We start from the raw sequence: 23,439 nt of genomic DNA on the forward strand, positions 1-23,439 counted from the left end.
GCCATGTGCCTCTCAAATGTTTTAACAATGCGGAGGGCTCGGACAGCTTGGAGGGCTCTGTATAGCTCTGCATTGACATGATTGGTTGACGGTAGGTGGTGGCAGTACATCCTGTATAAACACAAACTTACTTCCATGCTCTGCTCCGCTAAGCACAAGACCATGTAGAGCTTTTAAGGACTCAGCAGCACTCTGTATTAAACTCTTTGCTCAGCACAAGAGACCCATTTAAGTTTTGCAGACTCTATTGAGTATGTCCAATGACACATTTGTATTTCATTAAAAGTGTATTTCTTTAAACATAGCCTACACAAATGCTTTCAACATAACAGTATTTGCATAAACTTTCAAAATAAATGCTGACAAATACACTATTAAAATTAAGATATGTCAAATTATCTATTCATTTTTTCAAAGGCGGTTTCAGTGCTGTGAAAAACAGTTGTATTGCACTATAGTGCAATGCAACAAAAAAAATGATATTCCCAGTTTAGTGTTTCTTTGCAAGGGGACTCTTATGTTGAAAAAAAATCCGCGATCATGCCGGCAAGATAATATCCTGCTGCTAGGACAACAGTAATCAAATTCTGAAGAATCGACGTCATAGGGGCTGGTCGGGGGAGTTGACGGTGACGTGGAGAGGTCTGGCAACGATACAAGTGGGGGCCTCTATTTATTTATGGCAAGAAGATTGACAGAACAGTTGACCACGGAGAGATAAATAATTTATCCAATTAAACAATATACCCAAAGGAGTGCATCTCTGGCCTTTTATTAGTCCAGGTTACTGATAAGAAAGAACTGGGTAGGTGGAAATAAGGGTGATAAAACCGTAACATGCTACTTTCACTTAGCCAGTGTACTAATTGAGTACATAAAGATTTTATGCGTTTTTAAATAATTGATGTTAAAGGTAAAAAAATCCATTTTTATTAAAAATTATAATAACCAAGAAATTATCAAATAGTTTGACAACCCTGTTTGAATGAAAACGTTTAAATTAAATCAAACTCAACCGTTAGCTCTTCCAGTGATGAAGAAAAGGTCAACTGAGTGAGCACCTCTCCGAATTATTTTGCAATTCAGGTCCAAACAGTTATTTTCTAACTTACTTCTACCAAGGGGAAATATGTATAGATAGTTTCATTCAAATGAAAAGGGGGGTGAGGTCAAAAAGGGATTGAAATCAAATGGAACGACCCAGAGAGGTTAGCAAATGGACAGTGATTCAACTAGTGGACAGACCACACAAGGCTAGCTTTAAATCCATAGAGCTGTATGTCTACACCTGGTGACCACACTTCAGAGAAATCATATGGCAAGTGCCCAATTCAAAATTCCAATCCAAGTCCCTTACCCTTCAGGCACTCTAAGAATTGAAAGGACATTTAGCCTGGTAGAACATCAGAATCCCCCTGGTAGAACATCCAGAATTTAAAAACCAGTCAAACAACCCCTAGCATGCTGTCCTGTGTGGCGCAGTTGGTAGACCATTGCACTTGCAACTCCAGGAGCGTATGTTCAGTTCCTGCTGGGGCCACCCATTAGAGAATGTGTGCATGCATTACTGTAGGTCACCTTGAAAAACAGATGCTAAATTGTCCTAGAATTATTATAACTAACCCACAGCAGAGGCCATGAGGGTACACACGGGTGACAGCTATCCGCTTTGTCCTTTGTAAAACGGCTAGATTCAGAATGGCAAACAAACAAAACTGCAATGGAGGGTAATTTAAATACAATAGTTGCAACAACAACAAAATAAACATTGCATAGTTTAATTTTTCTTACTATAAAGTGCTAATTTTGTAAACCACACGTCCATGTATCCTCTCCTTGTCTTGGTGTGACTGGGAGCGTCTAGGCAGATGTATCGCCTGTGTTCCGTTTGTTGTCGTGAGAGGTCCGTGTGACGTGACCCGGAAGAACTCTGGTCCGTTTCCCTGACGGGAACCCAAGCACTATTGGAGATCATTTTGAAATACTTTAGTTCTGCTTGATTTATCTTGTCTGTTGAACTGAAACCAACAGGAAAAAGCCATCAGACACTCCAGGCAGGCTAAAGCAAATGTTTGACATATTTGAACTGCGTTTGTACCCAGTTCTGGAGGTGTAAAGAGAAAATGGAATATGTCACTGGATAACTCACATTCTTACTAAGGGGAAATAACCCTTTCCTGTTAACACATGACTTCACACACACCAATGAACAGACACAGAACTTCTCTGATGACTCTGCTATAGTAATCTGTGTCAGAGGAGACGAAGCTCATCGCAGGGATACAACGGAGGAGTCCTTTGTGAAATTATGCAAGGTCAACTACCTGCGACAGCCTCAACCCGTTCTCTACATTTTGAAATAGTACATTTCCTGATTGGCCGATTCCTCATGATGACCCCGGTTGGACATATCTCCAACAAGGTCACCAGGAGGAATCAGCCAATGAAGTTAAAAGTCCCACTCACTCAGTTGACTACATAAAAAAAAAATGGTGGAAGCCCTAAAAATGGTGCTGCCCATGTGAACAGTCTTTTGGCTATTGGAGGCCTCGATCATTCTGAGATCGCCAACAGCATTTAACGCCTTTAAAAATATATATATATTAAACAAATATTTAAAAAATAAAATAAAAGATAAATAAACCGGGACTCTTCTTACATGGCTACAAACGGCGCAGGTGCTTCATGTGGGTGTGTTTTCTTGTCATGGTTACATGTTTTGTCCATAGTGATTTATTTGATACGGATTGATTAAACTATTTCCTAAAGTACTACTTTACAAGGTATCAAGGTTCATATCCTATGGAGTACAGACAGAAGTCATTCATTCAACCACGTGGTAAATTGGGATGTTTGGCAGTGGAAATCTGCTGATTGATCAGTTTAAAAAAACATCTAATCAAATAAAAAAAGTTTACTCTGGGCACAAATACAACTTGTTTGTTGACTTTTCCATAGACGTAGTCGATGTTCACGTTTGCAGTAAGCAACACTGCAGAAGTTATTTTGAGTGGATGGATCTGTTTCGATACAAAGGTCTTCATTATGATCACACACACACACACTAAGCCGCTACAGTAAACCTTTCACTTTGGGGTTTAATGTTTAACAACAAGAGGTCCTTTGACTTTTGCAATTGAACTAAAAACGGTCATAATGTAGTTGGTGCAGTAAGGCCAGTATCTGTTCTTTGGCGCCCCCTGCAGGCGAGATAAGGAAAATTCCAGTGGCGCTCCCATTTCCTATCTAAAAGCTTCTGATTTTAGTAAAGTGGATATTTTTCATTTGGGTGGCCACTGCACAGTTGACATATCGTCACACAATTCAGTTCCATTTCCACTTGCTTCTGCTACCTTGTTGATACTTTTGAGCACCAATTAAATCATACAGATAAAGTCACTTAACAGCACAAAATATATACATTTGAAATAAACTTTTATTATATATAGTTACAAATCATTTCATCAAGGAACACAAAACAGAACGAGCGGTTGCAAGTGAGATGGAAATAAAAACCAATCGGCGCCGCATGGTCTAAAGACTGGACACAATGCCGAACTCAGACCACATCTGGACATCTGAAAATGACTCAAAATGAAGAGGAAAAAAAAAAATCATAATTTGACAATATGCTGTCAATTTGTACCCTCTTGGCATCACGTTGCAGCAGCACGCGTGGATTGGCTTGTCTCCATTATTACATCCCAAAATCACACCCGATTCAGCGCACTACTGACCAGAGCCCTATGGACCCTTGTCAAAAGTAGTTCACTATGTAGGGAATAGGGTGCCATTTGAACCTATATGATTTTTCCAAATGAAAACAATACGTATGGATCCCAAAGCAGGAAGAAAAATTCATGAACATGGACAGTGATTGGCTTGGTGGGCAAATGAGAAAACATCAGTTGCATGCTACAAACGATCACAGCGATGTCATCCTTCAGTTTATATACAAAGCTCTCCAATAAAATAAAAAGTCTTAAATCTGTCATCCCCCCCCCCCAACATAAAACAGCTAGGCACTTCAAATAGTACAGAAAGAAGAATCTGCAGTTCTCAGGTTGAGTTAAAGGGACTGTTCATAGAAAACATCTTGGTTTCCTTACCCTGTACGTATTCTATGGACAAGGGGAGGCTAGGTAAACTAACCCAAAGCGTGGATTGCACTAGAATGATTGTGAACTAAATACGTCATTTGGTTGAACTATCCCTTTTAAAAAGATCGGGGTAGGGGGCGGGGTAAGGGTACGGGGGGAGGGGTAAGGGTAAATGGTCACCTTGAGATATAAAACAGTGGTAGTAATGGTGGTGCTTCCAGGAGAAATTGCATCCTATCACCTCAACATTAGAGGTCAGTCCTGGTCTGTCCAGCCCACCGGGCCTAGCAGATAGCACTGCAGTATAAAACACACTGGGCCAAATCCCCCCGGAGAGTACACACACACACACGGGGCTAAATCCCCCTCCCCCCACTGTAGAGGTCACACACACAGGGCTAAATCCCCCCCCCCCCCCCCCCCAAGAGAGTACATACACAGGGCTGAACCCCCCCCCAGAGAGTACATACACAGGGCTAAATAACCCCCCCCCCCCCCCCAGAGAGTACATACACAGGGCTAAATAACCCCCCCCCCCCGGAGAGTACACACACACACAGGGCTAAATCCCCTAAGTCTCAACAAGTATATAAAGGAGCACCATCTCACGGTGGTCCTCTGTCACGCCGTTGGTATAGCATGGTGCTTGTAAAGACAGGGTAATGGGTTCAATTCCCGGGTACACCCATACGTAAAATGTATTCACGCATGACTAAGTCCCTTTGGATAAAAAAGAGTGCTAAAAAAAGCATATTATTATGGGCCGTCGACAAGGGGAATTGTAAAGACGTGAGAAATGGCGACACCTGGTGGTCAGAAAGTGTTAGGAAAATTATTATTTAAGAATCTCAGCACTTCAAATGGGGATCATAACAAATAACAAACAAATCTATTCTACAACACAACAACCCCCCCCCCCCCCCCCCCCCCCCCCCGCCAACGAACTTAAGTTTGATTCCAACACAATATTCCAACTTTTACCCCCAACAGGACATGTCATACAACCATCAAGTGATTGATGTAAAAAAAATAAAAAATCTAAGCCAAACTGCAAACAAAAAGGAGAGAAAAGTCAAATCACAAGGTGTTGCAGTCTGACGTCAAACTCATTGCACTTTAACACGGACAGACAGGACACCAACTTATGTCTTTACATGGTAGTCCTCAGGAACAGCAGAGATCTGGATAAAAGTCCTGTCTGCATGTCATATCCGTCACAGCCGTGGATGTCCCAGTATATGATTAAAGTAAGCCATAAAAACTGGATTATAAAACAGGGCCTAAAATGTTGTTTTTGGTCCAGCAGTCATTGTTGAAGGTAGAAACAAAAAAAATCAACCAGCCACTCAAATTCTTTAACCAGCTGAAATATTTTGGCCATAATTACAACAAAAACTGACAATCATGCTTTGTAATATTTCTAAAACAAGAAATGTGTTAGTAAGAAGTACAATTTAATACATTTAAAATTGTGACCTCGGTCTTTTAAAAATCAAAATATCTGGAGACAAAATGCCCAGTTGCCCCTTTAAGGGAGGGAAGTTACCATGGTAACGGGGCCACTCGCATTCTGTCGTGTGTGTGTGTGTGTGTGTGTGTGAGAGAAAGAGAGATTTGGGGTCTGACTAGGGAGATTTTGCTATCCATTGAAGCAGCGGACTCAAAACGAACGTTGAAAAACAACCAATCTTGTGAACAAAACAATTGAAATAGCCAAGAAACACGAGGACAAAGTCTCACTTTGTAGACTTGAGTAAATTAGACCAACGTTCATGAGCATGAATCTATCAGCACTTCACTCAGTGAGCTCAGCTCCCCTGCCAGGCGGTGTTGCTGCTCCAGGTGGGATATAGAATGTGAGCTCAGCTCCCCTGCTCCAGGTGGGATATAGAATGTGAGCTCAGCTCACCTGCTCAGCTCCCCTGCCAGGCGGTGTTGCTGCTCCAGGTGGGATATAGAATGTGAGCTCAGCTCCCCTGCTCCAGGTGGGATATAGAATGTGAGCTCAGCTCCCCTGCTCCAGGTGGGATATAGAATGTGAGCTCAGCTCCCCTGCCAGACTGTGTTGCTACACCAGGTGGGATATAGAATGTGAGCTCAGCTCCCCTGCTCCAGGTGGGATATAGAATGTGAGCTCAGCTCCCCTGCCAGGCGGTGTTGCTGCTCCAGGTGGGATATAGAATGTGAGCTCAGCTCCCCTGCTCAGCTCCCCTGTCAGGCGGTGTTGCTGCACCAGGTGGGATATAGAATGTGAGCTCAGCTCCCCTGCTCAGCTCCCCTGCCAGGCGGTGTTGCTGCTCCAGGTGGGATATAGAATGTGAGCTCAGCTCCCTTGCCAGGCGGTGTTGCTGCACCAGGTGGGATATAGAATGTGAGCTCAGCTCCCCTGCCAGGCGGTGTTGCTGCACCAGGTGGGATATAGAATGTGAGCTCAGCTCCCCTGCTCCAGGTGGGATATAGAATGTGAGCTCAGCTCCCCTGCCAGGCGGTGTTGCTGCACCAGGTGGGATATAGAATGTGAGCTCAGCTCCCTGTCAGGCGGTGTTGCTGCACCAGGTGGGATATAGAATGTGAGCTCAGCTCCCTGTCAGGCGGTGTTGCTGCACCAGGTGGGATATAGAATGTGAGCTCAGCTCCCCTGCTCAGCTCCCCTGTCAGGCGGTGTTGCTGCACCAGGTGGGATATAGAATGTGAGCTCAGCTCCCCTGCTCAGCTCCCCTGCCAGGCGGTGTTGCTGCTCCAGGTGGGATATAGAATGTGAGCTCAGCTCCCTTGCCAGGCGGTGTTGCTGCACCAGGTGGGATATAGAATGTGAGCTCAGCTCCCCTGCCAGGCGGTGTTGCTGCACCAGGTGGGATATAGAATGTGAGCTCAGCTCCCCTGCTCCAGGTGGGATATAGAATGTGAGCTCAGCTCCCCTGCCAGGCGGTGTTGCTGCACCAGGTGGGATATAGAATGTGAGCTCAGCTCCCTGTCAGGCGGTGTTGCTGCACCAGGTGGGATAGAGAATGTGAGCTCAGCTCCCCTGCTCCAGGTGGGATATAGAATGTGAGCTCAGCTCCCCTGCCAGGCGGTGTTGCTGCTCCAGGTGGGATATAGAATGTGAGCTCAGCTCCCCTGCTCCAGGTGGTATATAGAATGTGAGCTCAGCTCCCCTGCTCCAGGTGGTATATAGAATGTGAGCTCAGCTCCCCTGCTCCAGGTGGTATATAGAATGTGAGCTCAGCTCCCCTGCCAGACTGTGTTGCTACACCAGGTGGGATATAGAATGTGAGCTCAGCTCCCCTGCCAGACTTTGTTGCTACACCAGGTGGGATATAGAATGTGAGCTCAGCTCCCCTGCTCCAGGTGGGATATAGAATGTGAGCTCAGCTCCCCTGCCAGACTTTGTTGCTACACCAGGTGGGATATAGAATGTGAGCTCAGTTCCCCTGCTCCAGGTGGGATATAGAATGTGAGCTCAGCTCCCCTGCTCCAGGTGGGATATAGAATGTGAGCTCAGCTCCCCTGCCAGGCGGTGTTGCTGCACCAGGTGGGATATAGAACGTGAGCTTAGCTCCCGTGCTCCAGGTGGGATATAGAATGTGAGCTCAGCTCCCCTGCTCCAGGTGGGATATAGAATGTGAGCTCAGCTCCCCTGCTCCAGGTGGGATATAGAATGTGAGCTCAGCTCCCCTGTCAGGCGGTGTTGCTGCACCAGGTGGGATATAGAATGTGAGCTCAGCTCCCTGTCAGGCGGTGTTGCTGCACCAGGTGGGATATAGAATGTAAGCTCAGCTCCCCTGTCAGGCGGTGTTGCTGCACCAGGTGGGATATAGAATGTGAGCTCAGCTCCCCTGCCAGGCGGTGTTGCTGCACCAGGTGGGATATAGAATGTGAGCTCAGCTCCCCTGCTCCAGGTGGGATATAGAATGTGAGCTCAGCTCCCCTGCCAGGCGGTGTTGCTGCACCAGGTGGGATATAGAATGTGAGCTCAGCTCCCTGTCAGGCGGTGTTGCTGCACCAGGTGGGATAGAGAATGTGAGCTCAGCTCCCCTGCTCCAGGTGGGATATAGAATGTGAGCTCAGCTCCCCTGCCAGGCGGTGTTGCTGCTCCAGGTGGGATATAGAATGTGAGCTCAGCTCCCCTGCTCCAGGTGGTATATAGAATGTGAGCTCAGCTCCCCTGCTCCAGGTGGTATATAGAATGTGAGCTCAGCTCCCCTGCCAGACTGTGTTGCTACACCAGGTGGGATATAGAATGTGAGCTCAGCTCCCCTGCCAGACTTTGTTGCTACACCAGGTGGGATATAGAATGTGAGCTCAGCTCCCCTGCTCCAGGTGGGATATAGAATGTGAGCTCAGTTCCCCTGCTCCAGGTGGGATATAGAATGTGAGCTCAGCTCCCCTGCCAGACTGTGTTGCTACACCAGGTGGGATATAGAATGTGAGCTCAGCTCCCCTGCTCCAGGTGGGATATAGAATGTGAGCTCAGCTCCCCTGCCAGGCGGTGTTGCTGCACCAGGTGGGATATAGAACGTGAGCTCAGCTCCCGTGCTCCAGGTGGGATATAGAATGTGAGCTCAGCTCCCCTGCTCCAGGTGGGATATAGAATGTGAGCTCAGCTCCCCTGCCAGGCGGTGTTGCTGCACCAGGTGGGATATAGAATGTGAGCTCAGCTCCCTGTCAGGCGGTGTTGCTGCACCAGGTGGGATATAGAATGTAAGCTCAGCTCCCCTGTCAGGCGGTGTTGCTGCACCAGGTGGGATATAGAATGTGAGCTCAGCTCCCCTGTCAGGCGGTGTTGCTGCACCAGGTGGGATATAGAATGTGAGCTCAGCTCCCCTGTCAGGCGGTGTTGCTGCTCCAGGTGGGATATAGAATGTGAGCTCAGCTCCCCTGTCAGGCGGTGTTGCTGCACCAGGTGGGATATAGAATGTGAGCTCAGCTCCCTGTCAGGCGGTGTTGCTGCACCAGGTGGGATATAGAATGTGAGCTCAGCTCCCCTGTCAGGCGGTGTTGCTGCACCAGGTGGGATATAGAATGTGAGCTCAGCTCCCCTGTCAGGCGGTGTTGCTGCACCAGGTGGGATATAGAATGTGAGCTCAGCTCCCCTGTCAGGCGGTGTTGCTGCACCAGGTGGGATATAGAATGTGAGCTCAGCTCCCCTGTCAGGCGGTGTTGCTGCACCAGGTGGGATATAGAATGTGAGCTCAGCTCCCCTGTCAGGCGGTGTTGCTGCACCAGGTGGGATATAGAATGTGAGCTCAGCTCCCCTGTCAGGCGGTGTTGCTGCACCAGGTGGGATATAGAATGTGAGCTCAGCTCCCCTGTCAGGCGGTGTTGCTGCACCAGGTGGGATATAGAATGTGAGCTCAGCTCCCCTGTCAGGCGGTGTTGCTGCACCAGGTGGGATATAGAATGTGAGCTCAGCTCCCCTGTCAGGCGGTGTTGCTGCACCAGGTGGGATATAGAATGTGAGCTCAGCTCCCCTGTCAGGCGGTGTTGCTGCACCAGGTGGGATATAGAATGTGAGCTCAGCTCCCCTGCCAGGCGGTGTTGCTGCACCAGGTGGGATATAGAATGTGAGCTCAGCTCCCCTGCCAGGCGGTGTTGCTGCACCAGGTGGGATATAGAATGTGAGCTCAGCTCCCCTGTCAGGCGGTGTTGCTGCACCAGGTGGGATATAGGATTAGTATAATTAGCAGCTACGAAATAAAACAGAAATACTTTGAAAACAGCTATTGCAGAATTCTTCAGACTATTTATTTTGTTGGTGAACGTAACGCTGGCACTGTGGAGCCCTGCAAATTGACCACCCGCCAACACCTAAATCTTCCCGCATTTGGCGGGTGTTCATTGTATGCGCCAATTATTTAAAAAAGATATTTAAAAAAAACTGACCCAACACCAACCACTGTCTCTATGGCTTCTTGAACACGCCAAGCATCACACAACAGTGTTCTTCTCACTCTGTGGTGTAATGTGATTAGTAGAAATGAGCCCTGAGGGTTGGGAGGATTATTCATGGAGATGAAACACAGAAGCTGGAGTTATGTTGGGTTGTTGAACTGGTTAGTTTACCCTCAGTGGGGACAATCCCAAAGACGGTGAGCGAGGGTGAGGCGTGCTCTGTGGATCTATTGGTGGGCACAGACGGGGCAGTCGGGGGAGAGAGATGTTGTGAGTGAGTCCCAGACCCTCCCTTGGTCATTGGTAGTTCTTGATCGAGGCCAGTAGAGGTGGGCTGTGGTTCTGAGCCTGTGCTCAAGTGTACAAGATGAGGGTTGTGAAGGGACAAGGCAGTCCCTATTGAGGGGACAGGACCGTCCCTTGAGTTGTAATTGGTAGTAGTTGATTAGGGACAGCCCTATGGACAGAGGCCGGCAGTGACACTCAGTGTATATTATGAGAGGGCACAGGGCAGCCCCTTGGTAGTTATTTATGGAGGCTGACAGTGACACTCAGTGTATATTATGAGAGGGCACAGGGCAGCCCCTTGGTAGTTCTTTATGGAGGCCGGCAGGGACAGCCGACGGATCGGAGCCATGTTCTGTTGTGCCGAGGGTCCCGAGGTCATTGGTAGAGAAGGTAATTCTTGAGAGAGGCCGGTAGAGGCAGACCATGGATCTCACTCAGTCGTTCTCTGCCTAAAGCTACCCTCACAGAGCGCCGACACAGCTCCAGCAGAGGGAGAGGCTCAGCTGGGGAGAGAGAGAGAGATTTAGAGTACAGCAATACTTTCCCATTTAGTTTACCTTAAATATCAGAGAGAGACAGAGACACAGACAGAGAGAGAGAGAGAAAGAGAGCACATAAACACCCCCCCCCCCACACACACGTCCAATCAGAACTGTCTTGCTGTACAACAAGTTGATGAACATTTACTAGTGTACACAGGGTGAATCGTTCCAGTACAACAACATGTTTTGATAAACATTCTCATTAGAAACCACATTACCCCGAGAGGAGCAGTCATGAGGACCAGTCAGTCCAGTCCAGTCATTTCCACACTTAACAAAACACGATGGTTGACATCTAAACTAGAGAGAATCTAGGAGCCAGAGACGCGTTGACATCTAAACTAGAGAGAATCTAGGAGCCAGAGACGCGTTGACATCTAAACTAGAGAGAGAATCTAGGAGCCAGAGACACGTTGACATCTAAACTAGAGAGAATCTAGGAGCCAGAGACGCGTTGACATCTAAACTAGGAGCCAGAGACGCGTTGACATCTAAACTAGAGAGAATCTAGGAGCCAGAGACGCGTTGACATCTAAACTAGAGAGAGAATCTAGGAGCCAGAGACACGTTGACATCTAAACTAGAGAGAATCTAGGAGCCAGAGACGCGTTGACATCTAAACTAGGAGCCAGAGACGCATTGACATCTAAACTAGAGAGAATCTAGGAGCCAGAGACGCGTTGACATCTAAACTAGGAGCCAGAGACGCGTTGACATCTAAACTAGAGAGAATCTAGGAGCCAGAGACACGTTGACATCTAAACTAGAGAGAATCTAGGAGCCAGAGACGCGTTGACATCCAAACTAGAGAGAATCTAGGAGCCAGAGACGCGTTGACATCTAGGAGCCAGAGACGCGTTGACATCTAAACTAGAGAGAATCTAGAAGCCAGAGACGCGTTGACATCTAAACTAGGAGCCAGAGACGCGTTGACATCTAAACTAGGAGCCAGATACGCGTTGACATCTAAACTAGGAGCCAGATACGCATTGACATCTAAACTAGAGAGAATTTAGGAGCCAGAGACGCGTTGACATCTAAACTAGGAGCCAGAGACGCGTTGACATCTAAACTAGAGAGAATCTAGGAGCCAGAGACGCGTTGACATCTAAACTAGAGAGAATCTAAGAGCCAGAGACGCGTTGACATCTAAACTAGGAGCCAGAGACGCGTTGACATCTAAACTAGAGAGAATCTAGGAGCCAGAGACACGTTGACATCTAAACTAGAGAGAATCTAGGAGCCAGAGACGCGTTGACATCCAAACTAGAGAGAATCTAGGAGCCAGAGACGCGTTGACATCTAGGAGCCAGAGACGCGTTGACATCTAAACTAGGAGCCAGATACGCATTGACATCTAAACTAGAGAGAATCTAGGAGCCAGAGACGCGTTGACATCTAAACTAGGAGCCAGAGACGCGTTGACATCTAAACTAGAGAGAATCTAGGAGCCAGAGACGCGTTGACATCTAAACTAGAGAGAATCTAGGAGCCAGAGACGCGTTGACATCTAAACTAGAGAGAATCTAGGAGCCAGAGACGCGTTGACATCTAAACTAGAGAGAATCTAGGAGCCAGAGACGCGTTGACATCTAAACTAGAGAGAATCTAGGAGCCAGAGACGCGTTGACATCTAAACTAGAGAGAATCTAGGAGCCAGAGACGCGTTGACATCTAAACTAGAGAGAATCTAGGAGCCAGAGACGCGTTGACATCTAAACTAGAGAGAATCTAGGAGCCAGAGACGCGTTGACATCTAAACCTGAGAGAATCTAGGAGCCAGAGATGCGTTGACATCTAAACTAGAGAGAATCTAGGAGCCAGAGACGCGTTGACATCTAAACTAGAGAGAATCTAGGAGCCAGAGACGCGTTGACATCTAAACTAGGAGCCAGAGACGCGTTGACATCTAAACTAGAGAGAATCTAGGAGCCAGAGACGCGTTGACATCTAAACTAGGAGCCAGAGACGCGTTGACATCTAAACTAGAGAGAATCTAGGAGCCAGAGACGCGTTGACATCTAAACTAGAGAGAATCTAGGAGCCAGAGACGCATTGACATCTAAACTAGAGAGAATCTAGGAGCCAGAGACGCGTTGACATCTAAACTAGAGAGAATCTAGGAGCCAGAGACGCATTGACATCTAAACTAGAGAGAATCTAGGAGCCAGAGACGCGTTGACATCTAAACTAGAGAGAATCTAGGAGCCAGAGACGCGTTGACATCTAAACTAGAGAGAATCTAGGAGCCAGAGACGCGTTGACATCTAAACTAGAGAGAATCTAGGAGCCAGAGACGCATTGACATCTAAACTAGAGAGAATCTAGGAGCCAGAGACGCGTTGACATCTAAACTAGAGAGAATCTAGGAGCCAGAGACGCGTTGACATCTAAACTAGAGAGAATCTAGGAGCCAGAGACGCGTTGACATCTAAACTAGAGAGAATCTAGGAGCCAGAGACGCATTGACATCTAAACTAGAGAGAATCTAGGAGCCAGAGACGCGTTGACATCTAGGAGCCAGAGACGCGTTGACATCTAAACTAGAGAGAATCTAGGATCCAGAGACGCGTTGACATCTAGGAGCCAGAGACGCGTTGACATCTAAACTAGAGAGAATCTAGGAGCCAGAGACGCGTTGACATCTAAACTAGAGAGAATCTAGGAGCCAGAGACGCGTTGACATCTAGGAGCCAGAGACGCGTTGACATCTAAACTAGAGAGAATCTAGGAGCCAGAGACGCATTGACATCTAAACTAGGAGCCAGAGATTTGCATGGTGAAAACTGTTTGAATACTCTTGAAATGCTTCCTTCCACACTTCTGACATGACATAATTGTGAAAGCAATGCAATGAAAAGCTTCCAGTAGTACACCCTTCTACTCATGTCAGATCAGTGATTATTTTAAAGGGATCATTCTCGTGACACCTTACTGCAGACAATGCTACCCAAAGCCCGAGACAGACGAGGCAGCACAGTCAAGCCCGAGGCAGACGAGGCAGCACAGTCAAGCCCGAGGCAGACGAGGCAGCACAGTCAAGCCCGAGGCAGACGAGGCAGCACAGTCAAGCCCGAGGCAGACGAGGCAGCACAGTCAAGATGGTAGAAGAGAAGAAAAAGAAAGCGTGATCAACAGGCTTGTTCAGTTATTCATCTACTGTTGTTCTCTGGGGCATAGGTCAGAGAGATCAAGTGATGTCATCACAATGCCAGTGGCACCTTACCACGTAGTGCCCAACGGTCTGGGATAATAGTTAGGATCAATGGCTCTGTTAGCCTAAACAGATCTGGGACCAGGCTGTCTTGCTGAATTGGCAAGCTCCAGTTTGAGAGAACAACACAAACAGATCTGGGACCAGGCTGTCTTGCTGAATTGGCAAGCTCCAGTTTGAGAGAACAGCACAAACAGATCTGGGACCAGGCTGTCTTGCTGAATTGGCAAGCTCCAGTTTGAGAGAACAGCACAAACAGATCTGGGACCATGCTAGCCTAACTGTGGTCTGTAAGCCTCTAACCTGATCCCAGATCTGTTTGTGCCGGGTTTGTTTGTTAACTCCTCTGTAAATAGTCACGGCCAGCAAAAGACAAAATGTGCGAAAATGATCAAATATAAATAAGCGAGAGAGCACAAACTGATCTGGGACCAGGCAAGCCTAAATGTAGTCTGTTCTAGGCTGGTCCCAGATCAGTGTTGGCAAGGAAACACAAACCAACATATACACATTAAAAAACAGTAACCATGGGAAATGGCAAGAGAGCACAAACTGATCTGGGACCAGGCAAGCCTAAATGTAGTCTGTTCTAGGCTGGTCCCAGATCAGTGTTGGCAAGGAAACACAAACCAACATATACACATTAAAAAACAGTAACCATGGGAAATGGCAAGAGAGCACAAACTGATCTGGGAACAGGCAAGAAAGCCTCAGTGCTCTGCTGTAACCTTGGTGAGCAGTAATAATGGCCCAACCTTTGAATGTACTGTTACGCTCAAGTTCATTACGTCAATGAAACGCGTGTGTACGGCCCAAACAAATGACACCCTATATAGTGCACTACTTTTGACCAGAGCCCTATCAAAAGTAGTGCACTACATAAGGGAGTCATTAGGGACGCAGGACAAAAAATGTTTTGTGTCTATTATGAAGTTATGAATCACGTCATGTCTGTACAATGAAAGACCAGACCGAGCTGCTAAAGTTCCCTAGGTGAGGCCTCCCGGGTGGTGCAGAGATCTAAGGCACTGCATCGCAGCGCTAGCTATGCCACCAGAGACTCTGGGTTCAAGCCCAGGCTCTGTCGCAGCCGGCCGCAACCGGGGGGACCATGGGTCGACGCACAATTGACCCAGCGTCATCCTGGTTAGGGAGGGTTTTGCCGGTAGGGACATCCTTGTCTCATCGCACAGGACCAGCTCACCGGTGTTTCCTCCGACACATTGGTGCGGCTGGCTTCCGGGTTGGAAGCGCGCTGTGTTAAGAAGCAGTGCGGCTTGGTTGGGTTGTGTTTCGGAGGACGCATGGCTCTCGACCGTCGCCTCTTCTGAGTCAGTATGGGAGTTGTAGCGACGAGACAAGAGGGGAACTACTAACAATTGGATACCACGAAATTGGGGAGAAAAAGGATTTACATTTATTTATTTTTTAATCCCTAGAAGGAAGTGTTCATGGGATAGCTAGGAACGCGAGCAGTATAGCCCTAACGTTACAGATCAAATGAATTGAGCCAACATTATTCCTTATCCTACTGCATGTCAGAGAAGCATGTTTGATCTACATAGCAGGTATCTATCTGAAGGTTCCAAAAATGTTGTGTTGTGCTGAAAGCGCCCTACAGGCCCGTGAGACGTGACATCTATGGCGTTTAGGAAGTCTAAACCAATGTCTCTGGTAGGGCTGCACGAATAATCCAATTCAGATCCAAGTTGTGATAATGACGTGTGTAATACCCATATAGCAAGAGGCTGCCATTTCCTCCTTCCTGAGACACAACAACAAACTGGACTACGGTACCTCCTCCAATGAGATGCGCTAGACTCATTCGCTTTCTAAATGCACAAGAAGATGTTGAGCCAATCACAAGCGAGCTCTCTAACTCTGCACGGCATGCCGGCCAATCGCGCTTCAGCCACCGATGTTAAAAAGGCATTGATTTCCGATGCGTTTTAAGTGGAACACCCCTTTGACAAACATCCCGTAGACACTGGCAGTGATTTCTATCACATAGCCAAAGACATTATTTCACCTCTGTGGCCTATTTATTGCCTTTTACCTCCCTAATCTTCTCCATTTGCACACACCGTACATATACTTTTCTATTGTGTTATTGACTGTGTTTTTGATTGTGTGTAACTCTGTGTTGTTGTTTTTGTCGCACTGCTTTGTTTTATCTTGGCCAGGTCAGAGTTGTAAATGAGAACTTGTTCTCAACTGGTCTACTGGGTTAAATAAAATATGGGGAAATTATCATTTTAAAATGCTACCTATCTATTTTTAAGTAAGCATTTCACAGGTCAGGTCAACCACCTGTTGTATTCAGCACGTGACAGTCAGTTTCTAGAAGATCATAAACAAGCTGGAAAGGAAATACAAGATTACATCTCGCACAGATTTCTAAAATTAGGTCCTTAATTCATAAATCGCAATATCTGGCCAAAGAATTTTGTAATTAGATACTTTGTCCAAAAAGGTGCAGCCCTAAGTCTCAGAGAAAAAGACAAAAGCCAACCCTGAACCCCTTAAAATATACTTACGATCCAGTCCATTGATGTAGCGGATTCGTATTTCACAGTGCCCCCACACAGCACTGACGACAGGGTACAGCTTCCTCCCCTTGAGTCCTCTGAAAGCCACCCCAAGGTATTGTCCGTCCACTATATAGCTCAGAGTCCCCTCGTCCATGTCCAACACTACCAGGAACGAGTCGGGGACTAGAAACGTGTCATCCGGCTCCAGGAACGCTGGGTATGTCTTACTGGGCTGGTTCTTCCCATCGTGGTGCAGTTTATTTCGTCCCAGGTCCCAGCCCCAGGACTCGTGGTTGTTACCGACCAGGGTCGTGTAGCCTACAGAATGTAACGGCGCGTCTCCTGTCGCCACGCCGACAATGGCGTGCGTTCCCCGCTGTCTCATGGCCCAGCTGATCTCCCAGACGTGGAGCCCCCGGGTGTAGCCGATACAGGCCCGGATGGCATCCGTGCTCTGAGCCACGGGGTGCCGATGAAAGACCAGTTTGTTGTCGTCCTTGACGAAGATGTTGAGCGATCGGTCGTTGTTGTTCCACGAGTGCTGCATCTGGACCTCCTGTCCAGCAGGGGGCATGTCCAGCAGCAGATCCAGCCTGGAGGGCTTGGCGTGGTCCAGGGCTGCCAACTCCAGCTTCAGAGGCCTGAACGCCGGGTCTCTCATGTCAATAGTCTTTATGCCTCCAGGGATGCTCTGCCCCATGCTCGTCTGGGAAGTTAGAACACAGAGCCCAAGGCCTCCTGCTGAGTCCTCCTGCTGAGTCCTCCTGCTGAGTCCTCCTGCTGAGTCCTCCTGCTGAGTCCTCAAAAAATAAATAAAAAGGGGAGAGCAAATCAAAATCAGTTGATTGTTAGTTTCCCCCTCCTCTCCACAGCCTGTTTGTCACAGCCAATCAGGAGGCTGGATTGTTGTTCCTGCTCCTGGTTGCCAGTTAACAGGTTCAGGCCAGCTGCTGGTTCAATCCCACCTGCGAAGAAATGGGAAAGGAGAAGAGAGGTAGAACATGAATCATTACACCACACACAGTACCCTGCTTCCTAATCACTATAATATGGTCCTGTGTGACTCGGTTGGTAAGAGCCTGGACATTCCTTTAGTCAGTATGCTCCTTGAAAACTTGAGACATTTGAGGCGTTGTGTGAAAAAAAAAAATGCACATTTTAGTGGTCTTTTATTACCCCCAGCACAAGGTGCACCTGCGTAATGCTCATGCTGCTTAAAATCAGAGCAAGCCTTGAAACGACTTCAGGGACATATTCACAAAGCAAGATTAATGATCCAGGATCAGGTCTCCCTCCTCATCAATATAATTATAATCATTAAAACAAAAAAGCTAAAATGGATCCTAAATCAGGACCCGTATCCATAAAAGCTTCTCGGAGGAGTACTGTTCTAGGATCCCGTTTTGCCTTTTTAGTTCATAATGAGTAAGATTGTGTGGTCAGATCCTAGATCTGCACTCCTACTCTGAGAAGCTTTAGTGGATACGGGACCAGGTGTCATCAACTCATGGGGATACTGGTGTCCACGGAACACATTAAGGCTTTATGAAATCAGGTCTTCAGAATCTTTTTTTGGGAGAGAAAAAAAATTCCATGACAATTATTCCAAGAAATGCTTGAAGAAAGGTCGAGGGCAACGTCATAGCTCATTGCCGAAAGAAATTCCCCTCCTGGAAAGACACAGTAGGCCTAACTAACTCAATAATGGTGCATAAATGTACAACTGAGCTCAACGGTCAGCAATTTGAGATGCAAAGAGAATTGATTAGCTGAACCGGATTTAATGTTGTTTTTGCCCCAGCTAAATTTAGGTCCTTAAATGATCAGAAATGACAAAACAACTGACACAGCCTTCAAGACTTGGGAAGACTGGGTGTGTAAACCAACTAATATTTGTGGTTTCATATACAGCAAGTGGGAAAAACACAACCTTAATATTTGCAACTGAAGCCCTGCTAGTGTAAACAGACAGAGGGCAAGACAGCTGCTAAGGCCTAGATTTCCATCTCTGCAGTAAACTTAAATATATTCAGACAAACTAAAAAACTGTGCCCACAAATGGGGAATAGAGGGCAGAAAGCGCGAGTCGTTTCCTATTATACAGTCGTCTGGTCGGGGCCGGCCGTTTGCAGTCGTCTGGTCGGGGCCGGCCGTTTGCAGTCGTCTGGTCGGGGCCGGCCGTTTGCAGTCGTCTGGTCGGGGCCGGCCGTTTGCAGTCGTCTGGTCGGGGCCGGCCGTTTGCAGTCGTCTGGTCGGGGCCGGCCGTTTGCAGTCGTCTGGTCGGGGCCGGCCGTTTGCAGTCGTCTGGTCGGGGCCGGCCGTTTACAGTCGTCTGGTCGGGGCCGGCCGTTTACAGTCGTCTGGTCGGGGCCGGCCGTTTACAGTCGTCTGGTCGGGGCTAGCTGTTCACTATTATACAGGAAAACTTTGGGCTTAAAAATATTGTTGTTTTCAAGGGCAGGATAACACAAGGCTACTGGTCTGGCTACACTGACCGGCTACTGCTGGACAGCGCTACAACCTTACAGACTTTTCCCCCCCAAGTCCTAAGTGAAAGCTTGACGCACTGCACTTTGAGAAATGCAGTGTGTAGTACTAGATGGACACCATGTTCAGATACAGGTAACTCACATAAGCCCTTACTTAAAAAAACAAAACATCTATGAATAGGAGAATTTCTTGACTAACTCAAATTCTGTAATTGTATGCAATAACAGTTGGCATAGCTTAGATCACAAACGCATTCATAACTACCAACTCAAATCCATTTATTTTCAACCAAACATTTGTTTTGTTTGTTTGCCCGTGAGTTCAGAGTATCTCACAGGAAGTCCTGACGATTCACTTTACTGGAACACCTCAGATGTCATTTCCCCCCTCGGCAGGTTTGATTGATTCTATTTCTGTCCACGTTGCTAGGAGGTCATGAAGACACACAGGAAACTAATTACACAGCCAGGGAACTGTGCTGCCATCGCCACACAGCCAGGGAACTGTGCTGCCATCGCCACACAGCCAGGGAACTGTGCTGCCATCGCCACACAGCCAGGGAACTGTGCTGCCATCGCCACACAGCCAGGGAACTGTGCTGCCATCGCCACACAGCCAGGGAACTGTGCTGCCATCGCCACACAGCCAGGGAACTGTGCTGCCATCGCCACACAGCCAGGGAACTGTGCTGCCATCGCCACACAGCCAGGGAGCCGGCCAGGGAGCATCAGAAACTGCACTGTGCAAGCTGCTGCTGAAAAGGAAAAGGCCAGACTAATTTAATTGTAGACAAGAGTTCATTGAGAAGTGTTTTGGCTCTTTTTCTAATGCAAGTAAACAACTATTTTAAGTGGGTCATGTCTCCTCAGTGGATGGCCAAAACAGAGGGAGAATAGCCCTGCAGCGGGTGGCCACATGGCTCAAACGGTACCCTTTTCCTTACATAAAGACCAATAGAGCACTCTAACAAGTCCTGGTCAAAAGTAGGGCACTAAATCGAGGCGTTTACAATCATCACAGCCTGGTTTAATCAAACGTCCCTCAATGCCCGTCCAGCCTTCAGGGCCTCAGGACAGGGACTATGAAACATGTTAAATTTGCAGACTCCGTGCTGGAGACTTAATGTCACTTCCCTATGTAGTGCACTACTTTTGACCAGAGCCCTATAAAAAGTAGTGCACGATATAGGAAATTTGGGATGCAAACTTAACCATTCATTCTTCTTCCTCAGAATGAACCAACAGCGCTGTGCTGAAGTACTGAATTTCAAACCAAAACGCTTAATTCGTGGGATTAAAGTAGAACTACACTGAACTAAAATAAATATATATATATATTTTTTTCATTATAGAACACACATTTTAAATGAGGATTAGTGACAGTTGGTTTTGTACTACCCTTCGATGGTGGTCCTCAAATAGCAGAAACTTTTGTAAATTCCTTCATTTTTAGTCTTAAATTGAATAAGGACGGATGTTGAAAATGACCAATTTGATTGTCTATTCAACGTGTTCATACCGGTCCCTATTCATCCATAAATAAAATGTGAAGGGAGGTGGAGGCTGAGTGCCTTGGTGTAATAATCCTGCAGCTGGGCTTGTTGGGGTTTCTGGACCCCTGGGTTAGTAAGGAGCCGATTGAGATGTGGCTGGGACTGAAGGATTTAGCTGAGCCAAAGGAACACTAGTCTCTCGCGTTGACCGAGTCCACATTTAGGCCAAAACACGAACTATGTAGATGTCGCCGCACTTCTACGCTCCCTTCATCCAGTTTCTGAATCCTGGGTTGCTATTAAAGAGTACAAAGAGTAAAATGAAAGAAGCCAACGCCAATTAGCAGGTTGAACCTGCTGGGGAAGTCCCAGATATAGATAGATAGATACATACATGGGTGTAGAAAGCTTTATTCAACGTGGAGCAATATCTTTGCTACAGATTTTTATATGAATATTATAAAATAACATGGGGGGAAAAAAATAGGCGCATTTCCACACCAGAATTGCTTTGTGGCAGGTAAAAGACTGATGACATACTGTACACCAAAATAATTTTGCACTTAAGCTATGTCCCAAATTTAAAATAAAATAAAACCATGAGTTGCATGCATTTCCATTGCATTTTCCAATCTATCAATAGTTCTGTCACACCAACTGTGGCAATAAAAGTACAACTTGCCCAACCTGGTTCACGCATGCTCTCTAGACAACAGTTTGCTGATAAAGTTACCTGTCCAGTCTACCTGTCCAGTCTACCTGTCCAGTCTACCTGTCCAGTCTACCTGTCCAGTCTACCTGTCCAGTCTACCTGTCCAGTCTACCTGTCATAATGAGATGGATTGGAGCAAGAATATTTTGTGTTAATTGGCAGCTAAGCACCAATCATGTCACTAGCATACAAACGAAGACCCTTACCTTTATTTGGAAAAGAGCATCAAGCACATCACTGTGCACTTTCACCACCCTGTAGCCTAAACCGTGCATGCTTTTTCAAGTTCACAGTGGGAGGACCACACAACATAGCAATGCATGACTGCAAATTTAACTCAAAATGGTGGTGCCACTGTCAAAAAAACAAATTGTCAACATTTATAAAATTGTTGCTTTTTAATTTTGTACAAAATAACTTTACTCGCATAAAAACTGGATGGAAACAGCATACAGAATTTTTTTTTTTACAGAAAATTACAATTAAAACCACTTTTTTTTTTTTAACAGTCCATGTTTCCATCCAGTTTTTATGCGAGTAAAGTTATTTTGTACAAAATTAAAAAGCAACAATTTTATAAATGTTGACAATTTGTTGGAGATTACTGTAATAATTAGTACAGTATGCTACCATAAATTCTAAAGAAACTTTGATTTAACAGAACAATACCGTAAACTTTACAGTAATGTACTGTTAAACCAACGTTTCTTTTGGAATTCCTGGTAACATACTGTACTAATTATTACAGTAATCTCCAGGTAATTGGCTGCCTGTAAATTACGTGTTTTACAGTGTGGTTTATAACTATGATTTAAAAAGAGATTACGTTTTACAAATCGAAGTTCATTACATTCAAACACGAGTTCAATTCTTAGCGAGGCAGTAGCCAGAATCCGACTAGATGTTCATCACATTCTGTAGTTGGAACAAGGATAAATCACTGAGCTCTGAGCCGGCGAGAGATATGGCTCTGAAAACGTACCTCAATCCAGGGATTGGAGATGGCAGTGTAATCCTAGTTATCCCATTAACCCAACTAGCAAATCGAGAAGATTTAAAATAGTTCTAGTTTTCAAATGACTAGATAGCCTAGCATACTGACAAACTATCTAATGTTATTGCAGCCCATTGGGATTCGACAACACTTCCGGTAGCTTCTCACCTCAACACTAAGCGTCACATTTTCATGGAATTCAATGAGCTGTTATACCATTAGCTAACCTAGTATGTAGAGGACAAAACTAGCAGTATTTCAATCTCCTCAATTTGTCATTTGGGATAATTAGAGTATACTGCCATCCCAGGATTGAGATACGTTTTCCAAGCAATATCTCACACCGGCAGAACGCTGTCCTGATTTGAGAATAATGAACGTCTAGTGAGATTCCGGTGATGTCCATCTGCTCCTAGCTAGTAGTTATTCCGTAACATTCACTCTTAACTGGAAGTAAACTTTGACACTGCGCCACTTGAGTTCCATGCAAGAACGTCTCTAACACCAAGCAAGGTGAAGGTACTTCCCAGGGACTTTGTAGTTCTAACAGAGGAAGTGTCAAAAAACAAAAACAAAAAAAAGTAGATTCATTGTTGAAAATAAATTTATACAATTGACTTCATGGCATTTGATACTTGTTAAGTTATCAACTGCTCTCATGACATGTTTTGTTGTTTGCGACTAAAAACATTGAATGTCAATTAGCGATCTAGACATGAAAACATAGCATAAGTAAAACCGAAAACAAAACCTCTAAAAAAAAACGAACTACATAAAACTCACCTTTGCTTGGTTACTTTTTTTTTCTTTCAACCAATAGAACCTGCAGAGGATTTGAAAAACGAGGTTTTGAGATTGAAACAAAACTCCTAAACGATACCATTGCTGTTCGTTTTATCCTCTGCAGTCCTCGCACCCCTTTCCCATTTTGGGTTGGACATGAATTAGGTAAAACGATGGCTGTCCTAACCAGTCACGTGGTCCAATAGCGCCCAGATGCCTTGCTGGGCTAAATTCATTAGGAACCAAACGGGGAGGAACTACCCAGATTTGTCTCATAACAAACGCTCGCATTCGCAGCAAAACGTTTTCTTACGTTTTGGAGGGAATCAGCCAATTCAATTGGAAATCCCACCCAGTATACGACATTAAAATGGTGGATTGCCCTCAATAGAGCCCCACAG

General features: G+C 46.2%; 2 protein-coding genes across 5 annotated transcripts; both read right to left on the reverse strand.

Moving 5' to 3' along the window:
* Positions 1-5,299: 5,299 nt before the first annotated feature.
* On the reverse strand, positions 5,300-10,629 carry LOC110518319. Its single transcript, XM_036986974.1, has 4 exons — positions 10,536-10,629; positions 10,164-10,219; positions 9,702-9,908; positions 5,300-9,647 (listed from the first exon to the last, which is right to left on the reverse strand). Exons 1-4 carry the CDS (start codon positions 10,627-10,629, stop codon positions 9,024-9,026), a joined length of 981 nt encoding a protein of 326 aa, XP_036842869.1. The 3' UTR covers positions 5,300-9,023.
* LOC110532820 (SPRY domain-containing SOCS box protein 1) lies at positions 9,975-23,416 on the reverse strand. 4 transcript variants are annotated; one of them, XR_005053375.1, is made up of 4 exons: positions 23,039-23,416; positions 16,574-17,532; positions 10,553-10,783; positions 9,975-10,484 (listed from the first exon to the last, which is right to left on the reverse strand). XR_005053375.1 is itself a non-coding variant. In XM_036988952.1 (3 exons), the coding sequence occupies exons 2-3, from the start codon at positions 17,265-17,267 to the stop codon at positions 10,656-10,658; spliced, it is 822 nt and encodes a 273-aa protein (XP_036844847.1). In that variant the 5' UTR covers positions 17,268-17,341; positions 23,039-23,416; the 3' UTR covers positions 9,975-10,655. The 4 variants fall into 4 exon arrangements, 3 of the variants coding, with proteins under 3 accessions (XP_036844847.1, XP_036844846.1, XP_036844845.1); XM_036988952.1 differs by having other exon boundaries at positions 9,975-10,783; positions 16,574-17,341; XM_036988951.1 differs by having other exon boundaries at positions 9,975-10,783; positions 16,574-17,367; positions 23,039-23,415.
* Positions 23,417-23,439: the final 23 nt, after the last annotated feature.

Source organism: Oncorhynchus mykiss, chromosome 9, assembly GCF_013265735.2.
Source record: "Oncorhynchus mykiss isolate Arlee chromosome 9, USDA_OmykA_1.1, whole genome shotgun sequence".
NCBI lineage: Eukaryota > Metazoa > Chordata > Actinopteri > Salmoniformes > Salmonidae > Oncorhynchus > Oncorhynchus mykiss.